Raw genomic sequence first — 20,369 nt, forward strand, 5'->3', positions numbered from 1 at the left:
CATCGTTCAAGACTAAGCCTTGAGAGTGAGCTTCAGTGAACTATTTGAGCACTCATTGCCGAGCTTGTTCCAGATCTCACCTATTTTTTCACATCAGTGCACCTTTCAGCAAGGAGTACTTGGCAGTGGTGCAGACATTATGAGTAATTCCCCCTCCTTAAACCCCAGATGCTGAAGCCAGTGGTAGTGGCTCAGCTGTTGTCCTGCTGAGATCATCTAACTGGAAACCAGAACCTGAAATTTCGCTTTTCAGATTTGCTTGCACTTTTCACCCATTTAAATAGAGCCATTTAGTTATTGCCACAATTAGTTAATTTGAATCATGGTAAAAAGCTGTTGTTTTTTTTAAAAAAATGAGACCAGGGTCATGGGCTCAAACATTCTTCCTGGTAATCTGTTCCAGTCAATGACTTCCTGAAGTCTGCCCTGAAATTGTCCCCTGCAACACTAAACCTGTGTCCTCTTGTCCTATTTTCTTGCCAAAACAGGACAGTTAATCTGTTTCGGGGGTCTTCCACAAACACAAACGATACGAATGAGCAATTCGTTGTGTTGCATTCCTGGTGGAAGAGGAATATTGAAACAAATACGACTGCCAGAAGTTTCAAAAGAAAGTTTCCACCACTTTACGAAGACAATGCGAAGTCGCTCCTGGGGTTGATTTTAAATCACTTGCAGCATATCCGAGGGTCAACCTTTCGCGTCTCTCTCCGTCCTCAGCAGGTGCTGGTCCCCAGTCCTCAGCAGGTGAGGGTCCCCAGTCCTCAGCAGGTGAGGGTCCCCAGTCCTCAGCAGGTGAGGGTCCCCAGTCCTCAGCAGGTGAGGGTCCCCAGTCCTCAGCAGGTGAGGGTCCCCAGTCCTCAGCAGGTGAGGGTCCCCAGTCCTCAGCAGGTGAGGGTCCCCAGTCCTCAGCAGGTGAGGGTCCCCAGTCCTCAGCAGGTGAGGGTCCCCAGTCCTCAGCAGGTGAGGGTCCCCAGTCCTCAGCAGGTGAGGGTCCCCAGTCCTCAGCAGGTGAGGGTCCCCAGTCCTCAGCAGGTGAGGGTCCCCAGTCCTCAGCAGGTGAGGGTCCCCATTGCACAGAAAAAAAAAAACCCAAATGGAAAGGTCCGAGTTTCGATGCGTTGCGACGCTGACACACGAAGCGAGTCTCAAACGGAGAGCGTATCGGCGCCGTACGTCGCGGTGTTGCAGCCGTGACCTTCGAGCGCCCGGTGCTCGAATAGAGTCGGCGACTGTAAATGCTGCGTCCGCCCGTGAACCGCGCCCGCGTCGATAGGTCCCGCGGGCGTGATGGGCGTGATGGTGTCCAGGGTGATCTCCGCATCGCACTCGAACTGAGCCCCTGCCGGGAGCAGCAGGTTCCTGCCATCCCTGGGGGTGGGGGGCGACGAGATGCCCGAGGCTTTGCCGAAGGGGGGCTCGGGTACCCGGGGCTCTCCGGCCGGGTGGGGCAGCTGGTTGGGGAGACTGGCGGCGTTGGCGTCCTTCTGCAACGTGGTGTCGTGGTGGTAGGACACCAGCTCGTTGCTGAAATTGACAGCCTCCACCGAGTTACTGGGGCAGAAGCGGGCGCAGCCCAGGATGGTGGCGAAAGCCTTCCTGAAATCCGCGTTGAAGGCGTAGATGACGGGGTTGAGGGACGAGTTGGCCCAACCGAACCACACGAAGATGTTGAAGGTGGTCTCGCTGACGCAGGGCAGCTCCCCGTCCTGGTCCAGGCCGGGCTCACAGAAAGGCACCAGGCAGTTCACCACGAAGAAGGGGAGCCAACAAAACACGAACACCCCCATGATGATGGACAGGGTCTTCAGGACCTTGGTTTCTTTCTTGAAAGAGGTCTTGAGCGCCGCTTCGTGCGGGCAATCTGCGGGCTGGTCCTGGCAGTTCTGGGCGTGTTCCACCGCTCTCTCCAAACTCGAGATCCTCCGGATCTGGGTCTGGGCAATGCGGTAAATGCGGGTGTAGGTCCCCACCATGATCGCCACCGGGATGTAGAAGCTGATCAGGGAGGAGGAGATGGCGTAGGTTCGGCTCAGGTTGGAGTCGCAACTCCGCGTGGCGTTGCGGTCCTCGCCCTCCAGCTCTCTGAGCAGATCTGCCTCGGTTTTGTGCCAGTTCAGCTGCACGGGGATGAAGGAGATGAGGATGGACAGGGTCCAGGCCACCCCGATCATGACGAAAGCCACCCTCTGGGTCATCTTGCGCTCGTACCTGAAGGGGCTGGCGATGGCCCAGTACCTGTCCAGGCTGATGATGCACAGGTTGAGGATGGAGGCGGTGGAGCACATGATATCAAAAGCGATCCAGGTGTCACAGAAGGAGCCGAAGAGCCAGCGGCCCGCCACCTCGGTCACCGCTTTCCAGGGCATCACCAGCACCGCCACGAAGAGATCGGACACGGCCAGCGAGATGACGAAAAAGTTGGTGACTTTGGACCGCAGGTGGCGGAACTTGATGACAGCCGAGCAGACCAGGGTGTTGCCCAGGAGGGTTGAGACGATGAGGAGGAAGAGCAGGAAGCCAGTCACCCCGCGGAGAGTCGGGTCCGCGCTCACACCTCCACCCGCTCCGGTGATCTGCGTCGCGTTCAGCGGGTTTTCCATGGGGAGCTCTGCCAAAGGCAGAATCCACTCGTCCGAGTTGGTGGTACGGGAAAGGGTTTCAGAAGCTCGGGATGCGCCACGTGAATCCACATTCGGCCGAGTCCTCGATCCGGATTGAGGCAAAATGCATGTTCAGCTCTCCGGCGTTAACGTCCTGAGCGCATCACACCAGTGCAGCCCAGAACCTGCGCCATCCACCAGCCATGGAGTCAGGAATAAGGTGCCATCCCCTTCACTATATGCTGCCCCCTGGAGCTGTGGGCTTTATACCACCAGCCGATTGGCTTCTGTCTTCTTTAACGCAAATGTATTCATTTCTGAATGACGGAGGTATTTTTCGCTGAAGGCTTACCGTGGTCAGTTTTTTTTTAATTAAAAAAAAACCTCCTAGAAAATAGCCAAACCATTTCAGAAGAAACTTAACGGTATAGAGCCACACTGTTTCTACGTGGATTCCACGTGCTAACGTTGTGATTCTTAACACGAATGATGCTTCCCTTGATAATAAGTCGTGGCTCAGTGAATTCATTGCGTGGTCAAAGCTTCTTAAAAGCATAAAACGGTGTGTCATTTCCAAAATCCGTTTGATTATTTTTGCCCTTAAATTTCTTATGATGAAGACTTGCGCTCACTCTTCCCCCTAAAGCCAATGCAGTTTATAGAGATGTCAAGAACCAGCCTCTGCTCTGCAACAGTGAACTATGAAATGAACATAGTACAATTACTTCTTACAATCACATCATTTGTTTTTCTTTCCAAAGTGACCCAGACATCTTCGTCAAGTGCCTCACGCCTCCCACATGTACAACCTGGGGTTTGTTCCATCTTAAATAGTCTCCAGAAATCAATCAGCTGATAAGCTGTGAGCCATACGTGTCAAACCAACTACCCTTAAAGGGTGAGGTTCTGTCGGAATCAACAAGGCACAAAATCACGAAACTAAAAATAAAAATAATAGTATTTCGACTTGCCACACGCCTGAAAGTTCATCAAACCATCCTTTTACCCGAAAATAATACCAGTACCAATCAAGGCACGCATCCGTCTATTGGGACTGTGCAAGCACATTTGATGGAATATATTGAGAGAGATTAGCTGTCCTTCGAAATCCGCTTGTTAGACAGATGTGTGATGTGATGTGTGATCTTGGAGCGACTGTAACGCTGGGAATTCCGCACAGACAGAACAGATCCGGCATCTGGTATATTGAGGCTGCAGAGAATATGCAGATGGTTTAATAATCTCGTTTAGATGTAGGTTATTATCGTGGAGCTCGGAAAACAGGAAGATTGACGGAAAACAAAGTGCTGCCGGTGAGACGTTGAATCTTTTACAGTTCTTTATTGTCGGGCGTGTACAACACCTCACCGGCTGCCGGATGATGCTGTCTGCAGCCCTGGGGAGGGTGATGGCTGTTCATGGTTCCCACATCAATGCAATACATTGCAAAAATACAAATACAGCGATGGGCACTGCAGTTTTGATTAAATTACAGCTTTTAATCCCCGTTTTTTACAAGGTACGTCAATTTGCAATACTCGGTACGAGCAGTGGTCGCGGACTAGGACAGTGTCATACAGAATGCATTTTTTTTCAACCCAAATCGAGCCGAAAAGGTGAGTTAAAAGAGAAAACCCTGCCACGGTGGCTTGGAAACACGGTATTTTTTTTTTTAAAAAATCAGTAAATCACACACAAAAAAATTGATATGCACTGAAGTTATATTAGCAAGAAGGTCGTGTTGTGTGGATATTGCCCATAAATCTGCTACAGAAATTAAGCTTGAGAAAGAGATTGTTCGGAGTGTTTATATGGTGTTGATTCACTGGGCTGCAAGCTGCACCCACACAGCAGGCAGCTAAAATCTTCCCCTCTTTGTTATTTTCTGATAGCTTTGAGAACTTTTTTTTTTGTTTCGGTCTGTGCAGTCAGTGCTTGGTGCTCGCCGTATTATGGGGAGCTTTCGGCGAGGCATTTACTTATCGATACTTAACCACACGCCTTCTCGCCCATTAAACTCCAGCTTTTTTTCGTGTTGTCTCACCTGATTTCCAAAGGAGCATCTGTTTTATATATGCATTTTTTTTTCTTCTGCAGAGCTGCACCAAACCGCTGAAATTGTCCTTCCACACTTACTAAAGTTTTCCCTGTAAAGGACGACAGCTCAGCACATCAGCTCTGTATTAGAAAATGTTGCATGTTCACAAAGTCTGCAGCAGGTACTTTAATTTTTCTGGTTGGTGTAAAAAACGAATCATCGGGATAAACTTTGGGCCTGATGGTAAAACCAATCTGTGTTGCGGTTTAACATCATACAGAATTATGCATTCAGTTTTAATTTGAACACCTTTATTCATAACTGTGGAAAACTAGCTTCCATTTAAGAATAAATTGAAGATCTCTTCCACCTTCGGGTCCAGCCTTAAAATTTAAGACAACATTGTTTTCTACGCAGGAATCGTGGGCTTTTGCTCGAATACTTCCAGCTTCCAAACATAAATAGCAGTTTTAAACTGTTAAAACATCTCAAAGTGTTTCGCAGAAATTTGCTGTAAAGTGTAGCGATGCTGTCGGAAGAACCATAGTCATTCTTCACCCAGTAAGGTCCTACAAACAGCTATGAAGTGAATGAGCAATTTATCTGGAGAATTGTTGGCCAAAACCAGGGGAAAAAAATCCTTTCTCTTGTTGAATAGTATAACATCTTACCTGGAGATCCAAAGAATGACATAATGCAGCACACTTCCAGTTCTGTGTGGGAGTGTCAGCCCAGTCTGTGAGTCTCAAGGTCCCAGTTGTGAAGCTTGAAATCGTAATATTCCAATCCAGAAACGATGGCACCATCACTTGAGCCAAGCTACATAGTTCCAGTAAAGGCAGCATCATTATGGTTCCTTGTCTTATCCAGAAGATAATTTTCCAGATGGTCATTATTCCCGATCTCTCTTTTAATCACCTTCCTCTGTGTTGAAACTATTTCATGTCTTCCATCCTATCCCATGTAGCAACTTGTATATCGTCATTTGTTTCCTCTTGATATTTTCAAGCATATTGATCTGGACTTTTTATTTACCTCAGAGAATAAAATAATACAAGATATATTAATCTTTAGGGATTACTGTCCAATCCCATTTTTGCAAAGCAGAAGATCAATCCTAAATAATAGCATTACAAGTATTTCCTGGACCCTATGCCTGAAGCTGGAGCCTCACATTCAATATACATTATTACAGAATTAGGCTTCTGTTTCTACATTGAAGCTATCATAATATTTGAGAAGTGGACCCAAGGCACAACTAAATGAGTCAACTACTGTGAGTTGCGATATTTGTTTTCCCACTAAAATTAGCAGTGGATCTCAGGATATTCCAAGGAGATTTTGTTTAATTGGACAAACCATTCTCTGGTGGTTTAGTGCAGTCAATAAACAATCTTAGTGGTGGTTATCTTAGCAGCATTGGAAATCCGCAATGTCAATATCTGATATCCAAAGATAAACACTCACACATATTTACTTTGGCACTAATACCACTAGTTTTTTTTCCAAAATGCAGCCTTTCTAAAATCCCTAACTACTGCAGTAAATCTTAATGATCATAATAAATTTGATTGATAAAACGGATCTCTTAGTTCCCTGTTTCCATCCTTCCTATCATATGAAAAGAGCTTATTGCTCACAAATAAATAATAAAATCAAGCTATAATTCCAGAATCATAGGAACCTTTTTATTATTAGATGACTCAAAGACGTGATAAGGCGCTACATCAAATGGAAGGTTTATTATTATTATCTGATGTAAATTAATGTTTTAGACAGTTATATTTAACAAGGTATATCTTGCACTACAATGTTACATAAATATTGGTATGTAAATATGCCTTTTTATAGCCTATATCACTTCAATCTAATTAAAATGTTCTACAATAGCAATAACCTTAGTTCTTTGGGAATGACCTTGGCAATAAATTATTTAATTGCTTTGTTTAAATTGTTTAACATCTAATGGTCAGATGAAGCATTTATTGTTTCATCATAATAGTTTGATGCTGCAGGATCATTGGTCAAGAAAAAAACATTTGTTTGTTCTTAAGTATCTGCCTAATTCAAAGACATGACAATTTGAGAAGCTGTAGAAATTAACAACCCATTGCAAACACAGCTGAGAAAACACTTTGAATACATTTGCACTCTTAAATTATGTCTTCTTAGCTATTTTCTTACACTGAACTGAAAGTGAATAGAAGCCATTACATATAAAATACACAACCAACAAAGAATTATTTAGAACTCACAAAGGTAACTGGAATGAGAAATGCACTCCTCGGCCTTGGATGGGAATGATTAAGGGTGAAAATTATAAATTCTGCTCCTTGCTCTGAATTGTTCCCAGATATACTGCATAAAAAAGATACAACTCATTCTTTGATTTTCTTTGCTTGGCATTTTCTTACGATGGTACTGATTGAGACAGATAGTTCACCATGTGGAAAATGGTAGTTAAAATATATTTATCCATTACTTTTCAGCAAATCAGTGGAGTTAGTAAAATATTTTAAACTTCTGTTGATTAAAAGGCATAATAGATCTTATGTGCATCACAATTAAATTGTATTTTGCACCAATAAACCCTTCTATGCACCATTATTATTCATTCTGGCAACTATTCCAGAGTCCTGTAGTATAGTGGTTAGCCGGCTTGCTTTGTGAGCAAGAAGACCTAGGTTTGATTGCTCAGCAGAGTGAAATCTTAGGCAAGAGTCCTTACTCCACATGCCTCTGTTTAACTAGCAGGAAGTAGGAACCTGGACGTCCTCCCGACGTGAAAGGTGCTCTATAAATGGAATCTTGTTGTTGTTGTAGATTGGCGGATCGCTTTCCAGGAGTAATAATAATAGTAATAATAATCCCTTCTAAATATGTAAATAATTTGGTAAGTCAATCCATGACTGTTTGTAATTCATTTTACAGTATATCCTGTGAAGCAAGCAAGATGTCTCAACAATGTGATAAGGTGCTTATGAAATGCAAGAGTAATTATTATTATTACTATTATTATTATTCCAGAGTTATGTCACATCTAGGTTACATATAGTAACTCGTTTCCCCCAGTGAACATCTCACAATATCCTGAGATTGACTGACAACCAATGACATCTTAACCTCCCCTCTACAGAATTGCATTCAAACTATTTTCTTGCTAAGGCTCCAACATACTGTGGAATTTCTCTTTCAGGTATTCTTTGTGACTTTAACTATTTGTAACATTTCAAAACAGTTAAGATGATTACTTGTGCATTTTTTTTTGAAAAGGTTACTATTTTAATGGATGTTGTTGTTCCACTTTAGAAGTGAACGAAAACAAAACCTTGAATGTTACACTTATTCACTTGAAGTAAAATGAGATTAATTGGAGATTTAATACCCAAGAGAGGTGCAGTGAATCACAGACAGAGGGTTGATTACTCCAGCTAGTATTGTGCTCATTAACATATGACCCTGCAGTTATTGATAAGACCAAAACAACAAGCTTTACAGGATTTTTAGATTTGATTCATGCACATTGAATAGAGTGAGTAAAATAACACTGCTGTTAAAAATTGTTAGATGAAGAAATTAATTATTTTCATTTAACATTTAGAATTGATAAAGACCTCATTAAAATGTGTTGCCATTCTCAAAATGACAGATGATTGATGATGGTTGGACAGTTTCAGCATAAACATTTCAGTTAAAGGCATTTGAAAGGTCTTCTGCATTGGCAGCTATTGAAGGTCACAAGACAACTGAGTTATAACAATGTGAGACTTGGGAAAACCTGTCAATTTGATTGGATTGAATCCAACTACTTTGGCGTCTTAAGAAGCTCAAATTTAAGGAGAACGTAAAACTAATACAGGTAGGATATCCTCCATAAATATGTGTTGAGGGAAAGGAAGGGTTAATACAATTATTCAAAGTTTTGACATTCTTCTCCCCAGGAATCTTTATAAGGTTTTTCACATTTACTTATCATTTTGGCGACAATTTCTCCTGTAAAATCCCATCTAATCAAGAACAGACAGCAATTTGCTGCTAAATGTGCTCTCTACATGCAGTATATAAACTATGCAACATTTTCCTTTCACCTTTGAACCTTGGGTTTGAATTCAAGCCACACTCCGGAAACGGCCTGAAAATGTTCAAAATATACATGTTAAACCCAAGTCCTCCATTAGAGAAATTAGTAATAATATTGCATTCAGTTATTCTGGATCCAATCTGCAAAAGAGTAATGTGCATAATTGAACCCATCCTTTATACCTCTATTTCATTAACTTTTCTGTGATATTTTTCAATGCATAGTATAAACAGAATACATTGAGAGACGTATTGTCTATAATTGATATTCAATTCATTGCTCTGAGTGTTCGCTAGTCGTGAGATTTTAGGTAAGATTATCCAAGGCATATAAATCATATATAACAGAATATAAATTTCATTTATGTTCTCTGTATTTTACTATTGTTGTTGGGTTGTCACTGGTACATTACGACTAGATATTTATGCATACTGTAATTGCTTAAATTCAAAAGATATTTATGAAATCCTGAACAGACTAAAATGTCTTTGTTAAGGCAGAGAATAATTAGTGTCCGGTTAACCACAGTTTACTGTGGATTTAATCCATCCAGAATTATATTTGCAAAATACAATAGTGACATCCAGTGGTACAAAGCTAGTAGTACACAATCTACATGCAAAAGTACTGCATGGATTGAAAAAATATTTCCATTATACACAATATATGTCACAATGAAAGTAGATACAAAACATATAAATGCTTCATTTGTTTTGTACTATCTAGCATTAATAATACTATTTTCCCCAATGCAAACAAGCTCAGTTGTGGCTGGACTGGGTTCTTTACTGTTGAATTTCGCTGACATTTCATTCCATGATATGCAAATCTAACAGCTGTGAAGCATTGTAACATATACAGCATAAAGAACTGCTAAGCAACATCTGAATCTGCAAGTTACTGTTGTCTGCCCAAATATGTCAGATTGAGTTTTACTTAAAGAGCCATCACTGTTAACATTTTTCAAGTAAGTTTTTATTCCAGGAGAGAACAACTCTTGTCAAAATAGTAAAAATGCTGATAGTTCCTAAATGTAGCAAATACATCTGTGTAGATAAAGTAACCAAGGAAACTGTCAGGACATCTCAAATCAGTTAGCATAACAAGAGTACAATTGCTATGTAAGACTTGACCTTTATTTGATAGATTTCCTGTCACATTTGCTACACATTTGCTTCACAATCATAACTGCACTGCTGATTGTTTGTGAATGTCTAGTCTTCTAGGCATCCATTCCACAAATAGTTTTGCAATACATCCAGTAAGTTAGATAAGACCCACCTTTTAGTGGATGAGAGCAGGCATTTGGAACAGATCAATCTCCTTTTTATGGCTACCTAACTGATCTGATATCCTGATTGAGAATTCTACAACAGCTCATCCTTCCTGACAACCCACTCTATTGTTCTCCCATGGCAGCCTCAAGCTGTTTCTTGATTGAATTCAGCATCTTGACATCAACCATTCTTCCTGATAATAACTAATAGTTCATGGTGTCTGTCCTCAACTGTGAACCTGTGCTCTCTTTTTCTATTGTCTTGGCATATCTGAAAGTATTGTTCTCAATCACATTTATAATCTAATATGCCTCTATAAGATCCCTTCTGAGATGTCACTTTTCAAAGCTGAAGAACCCTATCTTATGTAAGTGTTGCTTATAGCTCATTCCTCTGACATTGGCCTTCAATCTGGTTGCTTTCCTCTTCTCTGCCCTACGGACATGAGCAACTCCCTTGTGTCCTGGCAACTAGAACTGTAAGTAATACATGTGTGTTTTGATCAGAGCACCTGACACTCTGAGCATGACAAATGGGGATCTAAATTCAACTAATTTGCCAGTATTGTCTGGCTCCTATGCTAGGAAGTGCAGGAGATTTTTTTTTAGTAAATGGTAATGGCTTGTAACATATATTACCATCTTGGTGGTGCAATGAGGAACCAAAATAAATATTCACACAGGAATCTGACAAAGTCTTTTAAAGTCTTGCATATTAAAATGATTTATAGTTATCATTGAATAATATTTTATATATTTGGATAGGAAGGGTAGATGGATCAAATGTACAGCTACCTAACTATGTTAGAGCCTGAATTTGTAACTAATATACTAAGGTCATTAATATGTGTACTTTGGCAACTTATCTTTTGTTGAGCAATATATATTTTAACTACAATAGAACGTTTTTTGAAATGTGAGTAAACATTCCTGTTTTGTGTAGTAAGATGTTGCTTTCCGATCTCCCGTCTGTCTTACTTTCCACTTTTATATACAAACGTGTTTCTTTCATGTTTCATAAACTATGTTTCACATAGCTGTAACACAGTTCCACCCATTTGCAGTGATTGGTAGTTACCTCAGAGCAGACTCTCACGCTGCTCAGATAATTGATGATAAAGGCAAAAGGTGAAAAGCTGCAAAAAATATTTTCCAAAAATCGTACAATCTTTTATAGTGCATATGCTCTTGTCCATCACACATCAATGCATTAGAACCCACTATGCCAGTTATCAGAGCCATTTGTATCTCTGTAAGAGATGTTAACACAATTTGTAAGTTTTGTTCTGAGACTCAACAGAAAGTACTTACAAGGATATTGTGCGTATCCAATTCCTGACTTGTCATTTACTGACTGCCACCTGACAAAAATGACTTGTTATAAGTCAGCAGAATTGTTGTCAGCTTTACAGAATACAACAAATGGGTTATAAACTGGCCCAGTAGAAAGGAGCAGAATCATTTGTCTAAAATTGCGGGTAAATTTGGGAAATTGCAAGGAGTTGATTGGTGCTATTGAGGTAGATTTTTACTGCCAACCTAAATTTGTTCACTTTATTGATACAAACTAAACATGAGGAAATAACACTTACTAAAAAAACTGGGTGACCCATTTGGGGGTGGGGGGGAAACGACACCAGCGATGGCCCAAAGATCTGCCAAAAAACAGACACTCCAGATCAGTGTCCTGACTGTAGGGCAATAAGAGCTCAACACCTCCTGCCTCTCTGGCCCCAGCACCACACACAGACAGAGATACAGAGACACACACACTCAAAATCACAGACATACATTCTCCAAGGAAGAGAAACACACACACACTGACACAGAGATATATACACACACACACAGAGACACTCATAAACACACACAAAGAGACACAGAGTCACTCGCAAAAGGAACACATACAGAGAGAGACACACTCAGACACACACAGAGACACTCACAAACACATAGAGACTCACGCACTCAGACAGCACTACTTCTAGCCGCTCAAGTAAACAGCATGGGGGGGGGGCAAGGCCAGAAATGTCATTGTTTAGCGGGTTTATAGCGTAGGGTGTTGTTTTTAGCGGATTCTGCAGAAAAATTGTGCCGCACTTTTCTATTGGCCCAGGTTGTAATCAATGTTCTGCTGCAGAAAATGCAGTTTTGTTGCCTGTCACTTTGAATCTATGCTGTTCAAAACAGTTAATCAACAGAAAAACGTAGTTTGTCTCAAATTAAATATGAACACATAAGAAATGATTGTATTTAAACCACAACTTTAATTCTTTTTTAGGGGTGGGTTGTGGGGGCGATGTGATGATGGCTAATGTATTGCAAAGAAAACAAATTTAAGTGGCCACAAAGTAGCAGTTCACCACCCGAGGATATTGTGGATCTTCCAGTTCTTTAGTGCTGTTACAGACAGGTTTTAGACCATCATTAATACAGCTCATTTAATCAGGACAGCAGCTAAATGCTGCAAAGAGAAGACATAGAACACTTAATAATAGGTAGTCCAACATCCAACATGTGTTACGTGAGCTCTGGACTTTGATATTAGTGAGCCAGAGATGCTAAACAAGCTCAAATTGGCTGGAGACCAATATTTTTCCAAAACAGAAGAACTGTACACTGGAATAGGTAGAGAGACGGAGAGAGATTTGTGAAGCAGACTTGTCAGACTCTGCCACTCCAGGATGCTACCCCACGTGAAAGGTGCTATATAAATACAAGTTGTTGTTATTGAAACACAACGATTATATTGAGGGAGTCGATGAACCCTGGGTAAATGTTAAAGCCTGGCCAAGTAAGCCAATGTCAAACAGTGGTCATATCTTCTCCACCATAACCCGTGGAGTGTCTGGTGGATTCTTTGGTTCACAGGATCACAAAGTCTTGTAGCTCAGCGGTTAACGCACTCGCCTCACAAGCGAGAGACCTGGATTCGATTCCAGGCAGGGTGAAATATTGGGCAAGTTTCCTTACTCCACAGTCCTCTGTTTACGCCGCAGTAAGTAGCGAACCCGGTTGTTAGTCGATTGGCGGATCGCTTTTCCGGGGTGGGGGGGGGTAATAACTCCTTAAAAAAATAATAAATCGAATTGGTCACTTCAATCCACGACTGTTTGTGGGGCACTGCTGCGCGCAATTGGCTGCCGCGTTCCGCGTGCAACGTATGCAGTCAACCCACTTCACAGCATATTCCGTGAAGCGCTTCGGGACGCCTCTGGCGGGCGCTCCTTCAAAGGCAGAGGCGTTATAATTTATTGTGTCAAGGAGACACACCACAGGCGGCTCGAGTGAGACCATCGCGGCCGCCAACACAACGCTCGGTTCTTCTGACCGAGCTGAGCCTTTTTGTGGTGGTATTTTCCATGGCGTCTCACCGTCAGTCAGTCACAGTCACTCAGGGCCTCTCCTGGTTGGGCTCAGGAGGAGAAGCCCAGCGGCCATCCGCCCCGCCCGCCCGCTCGCGTCACTTCCTGCCGCCGCCGCTCCACTTCCGGCGGGCTGCAGGACCCGGCTGTCCGCGGGGGGCAAAGCGCCGCTTCATGTCGCGGCCGATGATTTATTTTCACAGGAACCATGAGCGCTGTCTGCCGCCGGGGCCCGACGCGCGGAGAGGCCGCGACACGGCGCTAGGGGACGTCCTCAACGGCGGCTGCTGCTCCATGGGCGAGGCGGCGGCGGCGGCCAAGCAGCGAGAGGCCGGCGGCGACTGGACCCGGCCCAGCCCGGCCACTCCGGGCTCCCCCGGCGACGGTCTTTGCGCCTCTGCCCCGGCTCCCGGTGCCGGGCAGGCGGACGGTCCTTGCGCCTCTCCCCCGGCTCCCGGTGCCGGGCAGGCGGACGGTCCTTGCGCCTCTCCCCCGGCTCCCGGTGCCGGGCAGGCGGACGGTCCTTGCCCGTCTCCCCCGGCTGCTGGAGTCGTTCCGGCGGACGGCTTCTCAACGGCCGACGGTGGCGCCGCCCCCCTCTCTCCTCCTCCTCCTCCTCACAGTGCGAGGCTGTTGTCTTCCTCCTCGTCCCGCTGCTCCCTGAAAGAGCCAAACACTACCGCAACCTCCTCCACCTCTACCTCCGCCGGACACGCCTGTCAGGAGGACGGCGCCTGTCCGGGCTGCTCGGGACTCAGGACTGGCCCGGGTACGAACACGCTGCAGTTTATGGACGTCAGTTTGAACTCCAGGAACAGCTTCGAAATCAAACGCAGGCAGAGCGCGCCCGAGCACCTGGTGGACGGGGCGGCGACTTTGGCCGCAGACGCACTGTCGGCATCGACCGACGAAGGAGAAGCGGCGGCGGCGGCGGCCAAACCCAAGAAACTTGGCATAGCCGAGTTTATTACCAGGTAAAATGCTGAAGGGTGTCGTTCCCGTTCAGTGGCTGTACACGTTGTCACCGACCCGGACCAAAGCGTTTTGCAATCGCGCAGTGCGGTTAATGAGGCGGATCTCTCCCAATTATTTCGACGCTGCTGTTGGAGCGTTTGACACGAATCGATCTCAGCACAGCCCGATTTTCAGCGTCTTTGCTCCCAATAAGTGCTGAGTTCCTAACTTATCGCGCTTTTGGATGCTGTAGGTAAGGACGTAAAAAAAGAGAGGAACATTTTCAAAAAAATTAGACTGAATGCAATGGAATTCTTAAAAAATATTGGTTTTTACCCATGTCGGGGTACCACTGAACTTGGAAATTGTTTCCAAGCTGTTGTAAAATTGTTGTTGGATCTGCTATGGCAATTGCTCATACGTTTTTGTTCTGTTCTTTGTTAAGATGTTGCTACAATAAGCTGTAGGTCAAAGGGTGGCAATGCATGTTCTTGAGGGATGAAGTTTCCATTCCAATAGCAACGTTGTATATCTTAAAAGTACCACTATCTTTACAGATAGTTTGCACATTCAAAAAATTTACCGCCTCTTAAAATATTTTGATGATTGCTCCAAGGTATTTTGCTCAAATAAACAAACCCGTCAGTTGCACATTTCTAACAAAAAGCAATGCATCAGGAATCATCAGTAATTGTGGAGGCTTGCCTTTCCAAAATTATATTGTCAAAATAAGTATTGCTAATTTATAATTATACATGTCCTTAATGCAAAAATCCTGGATTATCCTTAATGCACAAATCCTGTTGTGAAAATGTTAGAATACTAGTTTCAAGGATGAAAAGACTTGGCTTTACCACTAGTGTTTACTTAAAGTGAATTTGAGAAATTTGATAGTAAATCAAAATATGGAACATTTTTTTAATTAACAGAAATGTTGGCATCTGGGGTGGATATTTTTAACAGCTGATATATTAACTTTTGTCCTTATTAAAATAAGATGTTAATTCGAAAACAGTGTTAGCTGATATTCTGAAAAGTTTTCTTTGTGAGCACATTCAGAATTTCATCCAGAGGGATTGTGTTCCAAACATTGCCTAAATCATGCAAACTAGGTTATCAACAGTGGCTTGGCTCTCCTTTGGGTCAGTGGGTTATGTGTTTAAGCCCCACTTTAGGACTAGGCTAACACTCCAATGCAGTAATGTGGGTGTGTACATTGTTACATTATTTATTCAGCTGGATGCTAAAGATCATTTGACAGTGTTTGAAAAGAGAATGGATTTTCTCCTTGTGTCCTAGCTAATAATCTTAAGATCTAAGAATTCTGCACAGTGAATAATAATATTTAAGCGAGTCTCCACATTGTTGACTGTTTTGTAGAAATGCCCCCCCCCCAAAAAAAAAGAAATGATCTGTAGCTTGAGCATTTTGGGAAATAATGAAATATTAGAGACTTGCTCACTAGTGTCACAAATTGTCTAAATAGTTTGAGATAGGTGCCTGAATTTAATCAAGCCCTGATTTCCCACTGAATTTCAATACGTTATATTTTGATTTGATAAATTTTGTATTTGAGGATTTTAGTGCTAAAATGACATTTTATTTTCCACTTCAGATTTGCATTGTCTGCAATAAGACCAGGTCAAATATAGCATGGTTGGATGCAAAATTTTGTTTATTTTAACTCCCAAAATGTGCTCCAGTCATAATCTAAGAACACATTGAGCGCATCAGTTGCTCGGTGATTTTTCTGACTGGTATGTTGAACCAAATTAAGAGTAATGAGCGTAGGAACTGGATTGAGATGACCTGTTAGTTAGTGTTTTATTTGGTTAATAGTGGATGAGCTTGGTAGTGTTGTAATAGTAGAAGCATTCCAGGTCGTGCTACCCTATCTTTCTGGATAACGTTCTAAAAACAAGATACGGTATGATGACTGGCAATCCAATAGCCTTAATCAAACATTTAGTAGGTTCAAGAGTATGGTACTGAATAGCTTACAAAATATATTAACTTATGTAGTGCAATTTTACCACCTTAGCCTCTCCTTCATCAACTATAAAATCTGTCCTAAACCATATCTGCACTTTCAGTCATCTTTTTTCTCTCATTCCCCCCCCCCCCCACCCCAACTCCCAACCAGCTCATTGATTTCCCCCTGTGGGTGGGATGCATGGAAATCTCATCTTGGTTTGAATACTTGTAAGCATGGTGATGGGTTTCACATGTTTCAGACACCCAGCTGATTTAAAAATACAGACTAATTGTCAAGCTCACATATTATTACGCTTTTCTTAGAATAAATGTTTCAGCACTGGCAACAATTTAGCTTTTTATTTGTGCTGAAAATGTAGCCACATTAAGGTGGTGCTATTCATTTAATTGAAGAACAGCTGCAAGCAGCCCTACAACAACAACAACAAGATTCCATTTATAGAGCGCCTTTCACGTCGGGAGGACGTCCCAAGGCGCTGTACAGTTGGGTCTACTAATTCATTGCTTTCCTTAATGAACTCTTGGGCGTCGATACACCAAAGTTAGCATTGCTATATTTTCCAGTATGTTCTCTGGATTTGTTTCAGAATAAGAAATCTAGCATTATGCGGTACCTGTTTCTACGGCTGAACTTAAATGCAGTGTAATTTACTTATTTGTAATATTTGTAGTAATTGTTTGTAGTAGTGATAATTGTCATAATTTGTGCTAATGTTTACTTTAATTTTTTCAGAAATGTTTAGATTTAATCAAAGCCCTCCATGGTCTTGCTCCATCCTACCTCTGCATTCTTCTAACCCCCTACCAACCTGCCTGCTCCCTCCACTCAGCTCAGCCTCCTCCTGCCCTCCACCCTCCCTGATTTTGAACCCCAGCTCGGGTCCAAATCCCTTACTGTCCATCGCCTTGGAACGTCCTTCTGACGTGAAAGGCGCTATACACATGTAGTTTGCATTGTAAGTAACACTCTTTGTGTTCTCATTTTCATCAGGTCAGCATCTTCTATAATATTTGTTTCAGTCATCAAATGGCAATTTCTGATCAGGTGTGTACTTGCTTTAGGTGTAGCTGGTTTATGACTAGCTTCTGTGAAGAAAGCATATGGTACATTATGCATGACTTTATAAGGATGCATCCATTTGTAATTTCAGTTCAGACTGCACAGACATGTTCATGTAACATATTGTCAATCGTAGAATATGATTGATGTGGTACTTACCACAAGTTCTTTGAAGTAGTGTAATCCAGTTAACAGACCAAACCCGTTGAGATGTTCCTTGCTGAGTAAATCCACCATTTTTTTCTTGATGTATTGTATTCTGATTACCTATGGTGCCCATCCACAACTATACGTGCCTTTCATCATTAAAGCAGTGGCACCTGAGACAGTGTTTTGATCAATGGAAATTACTTTGTATATATACTCCCATGTATAATGTGACTTGTTGAAACCTGCTAAATGTTTACCTCACTTCTACCAGTTTATCAGCACTTACAGAGCCTCCTTGCTGCTAGTGTTGACTAGCAGCAAGGTGGCTTTGCAAGTGCTCATTTTCCACTGCAAGTCCATATTTTATAGGTTAATTTTTGGCCTTGTTAAATTATAGGATTTGCATGTACCGTTAGTAGCTTCAGAAGTTTGAAAAGATTATGTGAGTAGTGAGACTGGTTGGTACTTTTATAATAATAATAATAATAATAATAATCCTTGCATTTGATATAGCGCTTTTCACGTCAGGAGGACGTCCCAAAGCGCTTCTCAGAAGACACTGTAAGGTGAATTGACTGTATATTTGTGGGCGAACGCGGCAGCCAATTGCGCACAGCAATGTCCCACAAACAGTCGTAGATTGAAAATGACCAATTTATTATTTTTTTTTGTTTGTTTTTTTTGGAGGGATTATTATTAGGCGTGTGGAGTAAGGAAACTTGCCCAAGGTTTCGCCCTCTGCCTGGAATTGAACTCAGATCTCTCGCTTGCAAAGCGAGTGCTCTAACCACTGAGCTACAGGACTCCACAATATATTTATATCTGCTCATGAAATTAACATTTCTTATATTAGTAATTAGACCTGTTGTGAGTTCCGATGAGCTTGGTGGCTTATCATGCTTTGCTTTTTGTAGATTAACAACCTATTTGTGTTATATTTGCAAACCACTGCCAGAAGATGTTTGAAAATGGAATAAATGAGTTGCAGTTGGAATTAGAAATGTTTTTTTTTGTGAGTCATTGACTGTGTTCCAGCCCTGAAATAGACCTTTTGTGTGGCCCCTGCAATATTTATTGGGCCAAGTATTAATATACAATTGCACCCTGAGTAATCTTTTACAATATGTTATGATTGGGTAATCATTTTATTTCTGTAACAGTAGTAGCAAAATAACTATTTGATATGACCAAGAAATGTGGATGCATATTTCAATTCAGTGTAAGATTTTATGAATCTTTGGGCTTTTGAATGAATCTGCTTGTACTTGGTTTGGAAAAATACTTAACATGAATGTCAATTTTTTTGTGCAGTCCTTTGCTCAAACTATACTAAATTCTACTTCACACATAGGAAATGTTCACGAAAGCTACAGTATGTATAATTGTGGTATATCATATCTAAATCATCCTTGTTCAAACTAAGTAGATCCATAAAAGGCTTGGAAATCAAATTGTCAAACTTGTAATGATGGGAGTTGAATGAATTTCAATGAATATTGCCTGAAGAGGATACCTTGCTAAGTGTCAAATTCAGTGCTAGGGTGACTGGGGAAGCCTGTTTGGCTAACAAAAAATGCTGTTTGAGATAAGGGAGGGAATGAGGAGGATATTTCTTGTAATTGTAGGAGTTTTTTTTGTATGAAATTCTCCAACCAGGAGGATGTGAAACTGTATTTATTTATTGATTGATTTAACTGGTTTAAATCAGCTTTGCTTTTTCATTTCCTTTTTGCTGAACACAGACAAAAAAAATGAGTAGGCAGTGGGGTGCTTGCTTTTTGGTGGAATTGCGAATGTTTTCCTCCTCTTATGCAAGTGAATGTTATTTTTCCGACGTCTGCTTTTCATTATTCTTGAAACAGGAAATCAAAAATTGTTCGGCTAGGTATGTGTTTTGACTATTTTGTGTAAGGAAATTTATAGAGTTTAAATAAGGAGAAATGCTTTTTTAAAAAAATCCAAAATCATTTTACTAATTGAATATCTGTATTTAAATATTGTAATATGAAAACTTTGAATTGTTCAGAGCTAAGTGAATACATAAATGAAGAAGAAAACCTAGACTTTCAGAAAACTTGCTGGCTCCATAGTCATCGGCAGTTCTGTCTGTCGTATTCATTTACTAGGACCTCGGCCTATCCTCCAATAGATGTTATCCTAACAAAAGATCTGAATTTGTCAATTTTTAGCCTCGCATTTAATTTTTATTATTTTTAAATGCATTATATTTCAGGCAGTAACAAATCGAGTGCTTGAGTGGTAAAGTGTTCTTGTGACTTATCAATGTTATAGGCATTATACATTTGTAACGCGCTCATTTAATACGCCTCATAATATATAATGATTGTTTACCTTTTTGGTTGGAAAGGGCTTGTGCTGGTGAAATGTTAGATGTTATCCTAACATAGAATCTGAGCTGGTCTGTAATGTGCATTTATCCCAATCTACTTTCCGATTATAGGACTACGTCTACATCTTATTACTTTAAATGTATTATTAACATTACCAGAATTTTAATGTTCTATGGCTCTACAAGCTTTTGTAGTCGTGGCCTGACAGCAGGTGAGTGATATTACTTCATAGCCCAGGTTCACTGTTTTAGGGAACAATGATAAACCATTGTAATCTCATCCTAGGCCTTCTGTTTTCAGAATAATTGGAATACAGCACCAAACCATGCAAAACTAAGTGCTAAGCCATGACTCGTTTTCCCCATTTTAAATTTAAACAGATACTTTGCTTCTATCTGATGAACTTCTAGAGTAGCCGATTAATGTTGAAGCAACAGGAAGCTTCTTTGATTAGACAACTATGCCTTCTGGGAGTTTAAATCTGATTATCTGCCTC

The 20,369-nt window shown here is 41.7% G+C and overlaps 2 protein-coding genes across 2 annotated transcripts in view; one reads left to right on the top strand and one right to left on the bottom strand.

Annotated features, from left to right (window-relative positions):
- Positions 1-604: 604 nt before the first annotated feature.
- LOC103182621 (D(1C) dopamine receptor) lies at positions 605-2,558 on the bottom strand. Its single transcript, XM_007899690.2, has 2 exons — positions 1,155-2,558; positions 605-1,051 (listed from the first exon to the last, which is right to left on the bottom strand). Exons 1-2 carry the CDS (start codon positions 2,367-2,369, stop codon positions 605-607), a joined length of 1,662 nt encoding a protein of 553 aa, XP_007897881.2. The 5' UTR covers positions 2,370-2,558.
- Positions 2,559-13,549: 10,991 nt separating this feature from the next.
- tbc1d12b (TBC1 domain family, member 12b) overlaps positions 13,550-20,369 on the top strand; it is a 35,767-nt gene continuing 28,947 nt past the window's right edge. Inside the window, exon 1 of the mRNA XM_042336847.1 lies at positions 13,550-14,337. Within this exon, the coding sequence (XP_042192781.1) occupies positions 13,550-14,337 (788 nt within the window). The remainder of the gene's footprint in view (positions 14,338-20,369) is intronic.

This window comes from Callorhinchus milii, unplaced genomic scaffold (assembly GCF_018977255.1).
Source record: "Callorhinchus milii isolate IMCB2004 unplaced genomic scaffold, IMCB_Cmil_1.0 Scaffold7, whole genome shotgun sequence".
NCBI lineage: Eukaryota > Metazoa > Chordata > Chondrichthyes > Chimaeriformes > Callorhinchidae > Callorhinchus > Callorhinchus milii.

Excerpts from the sequence above, each read along its gene's own strand:
- LOC103182621 (XM_007899690.2), bottom strand. The coding sequence starts at position 2,369 with ATGCCCTGGAAAGCGGTGACCGAGGTGGCGGGCCGCTGGCTCTTCGGC. Across the intron at positions 1,052-1,154 it reads ACGGCGCCGATACGCTCTCC|GACTGGGGACCCTCACCTGC; the intron begins GTTTGAGACTCG and ends TCACCTGCTGAG.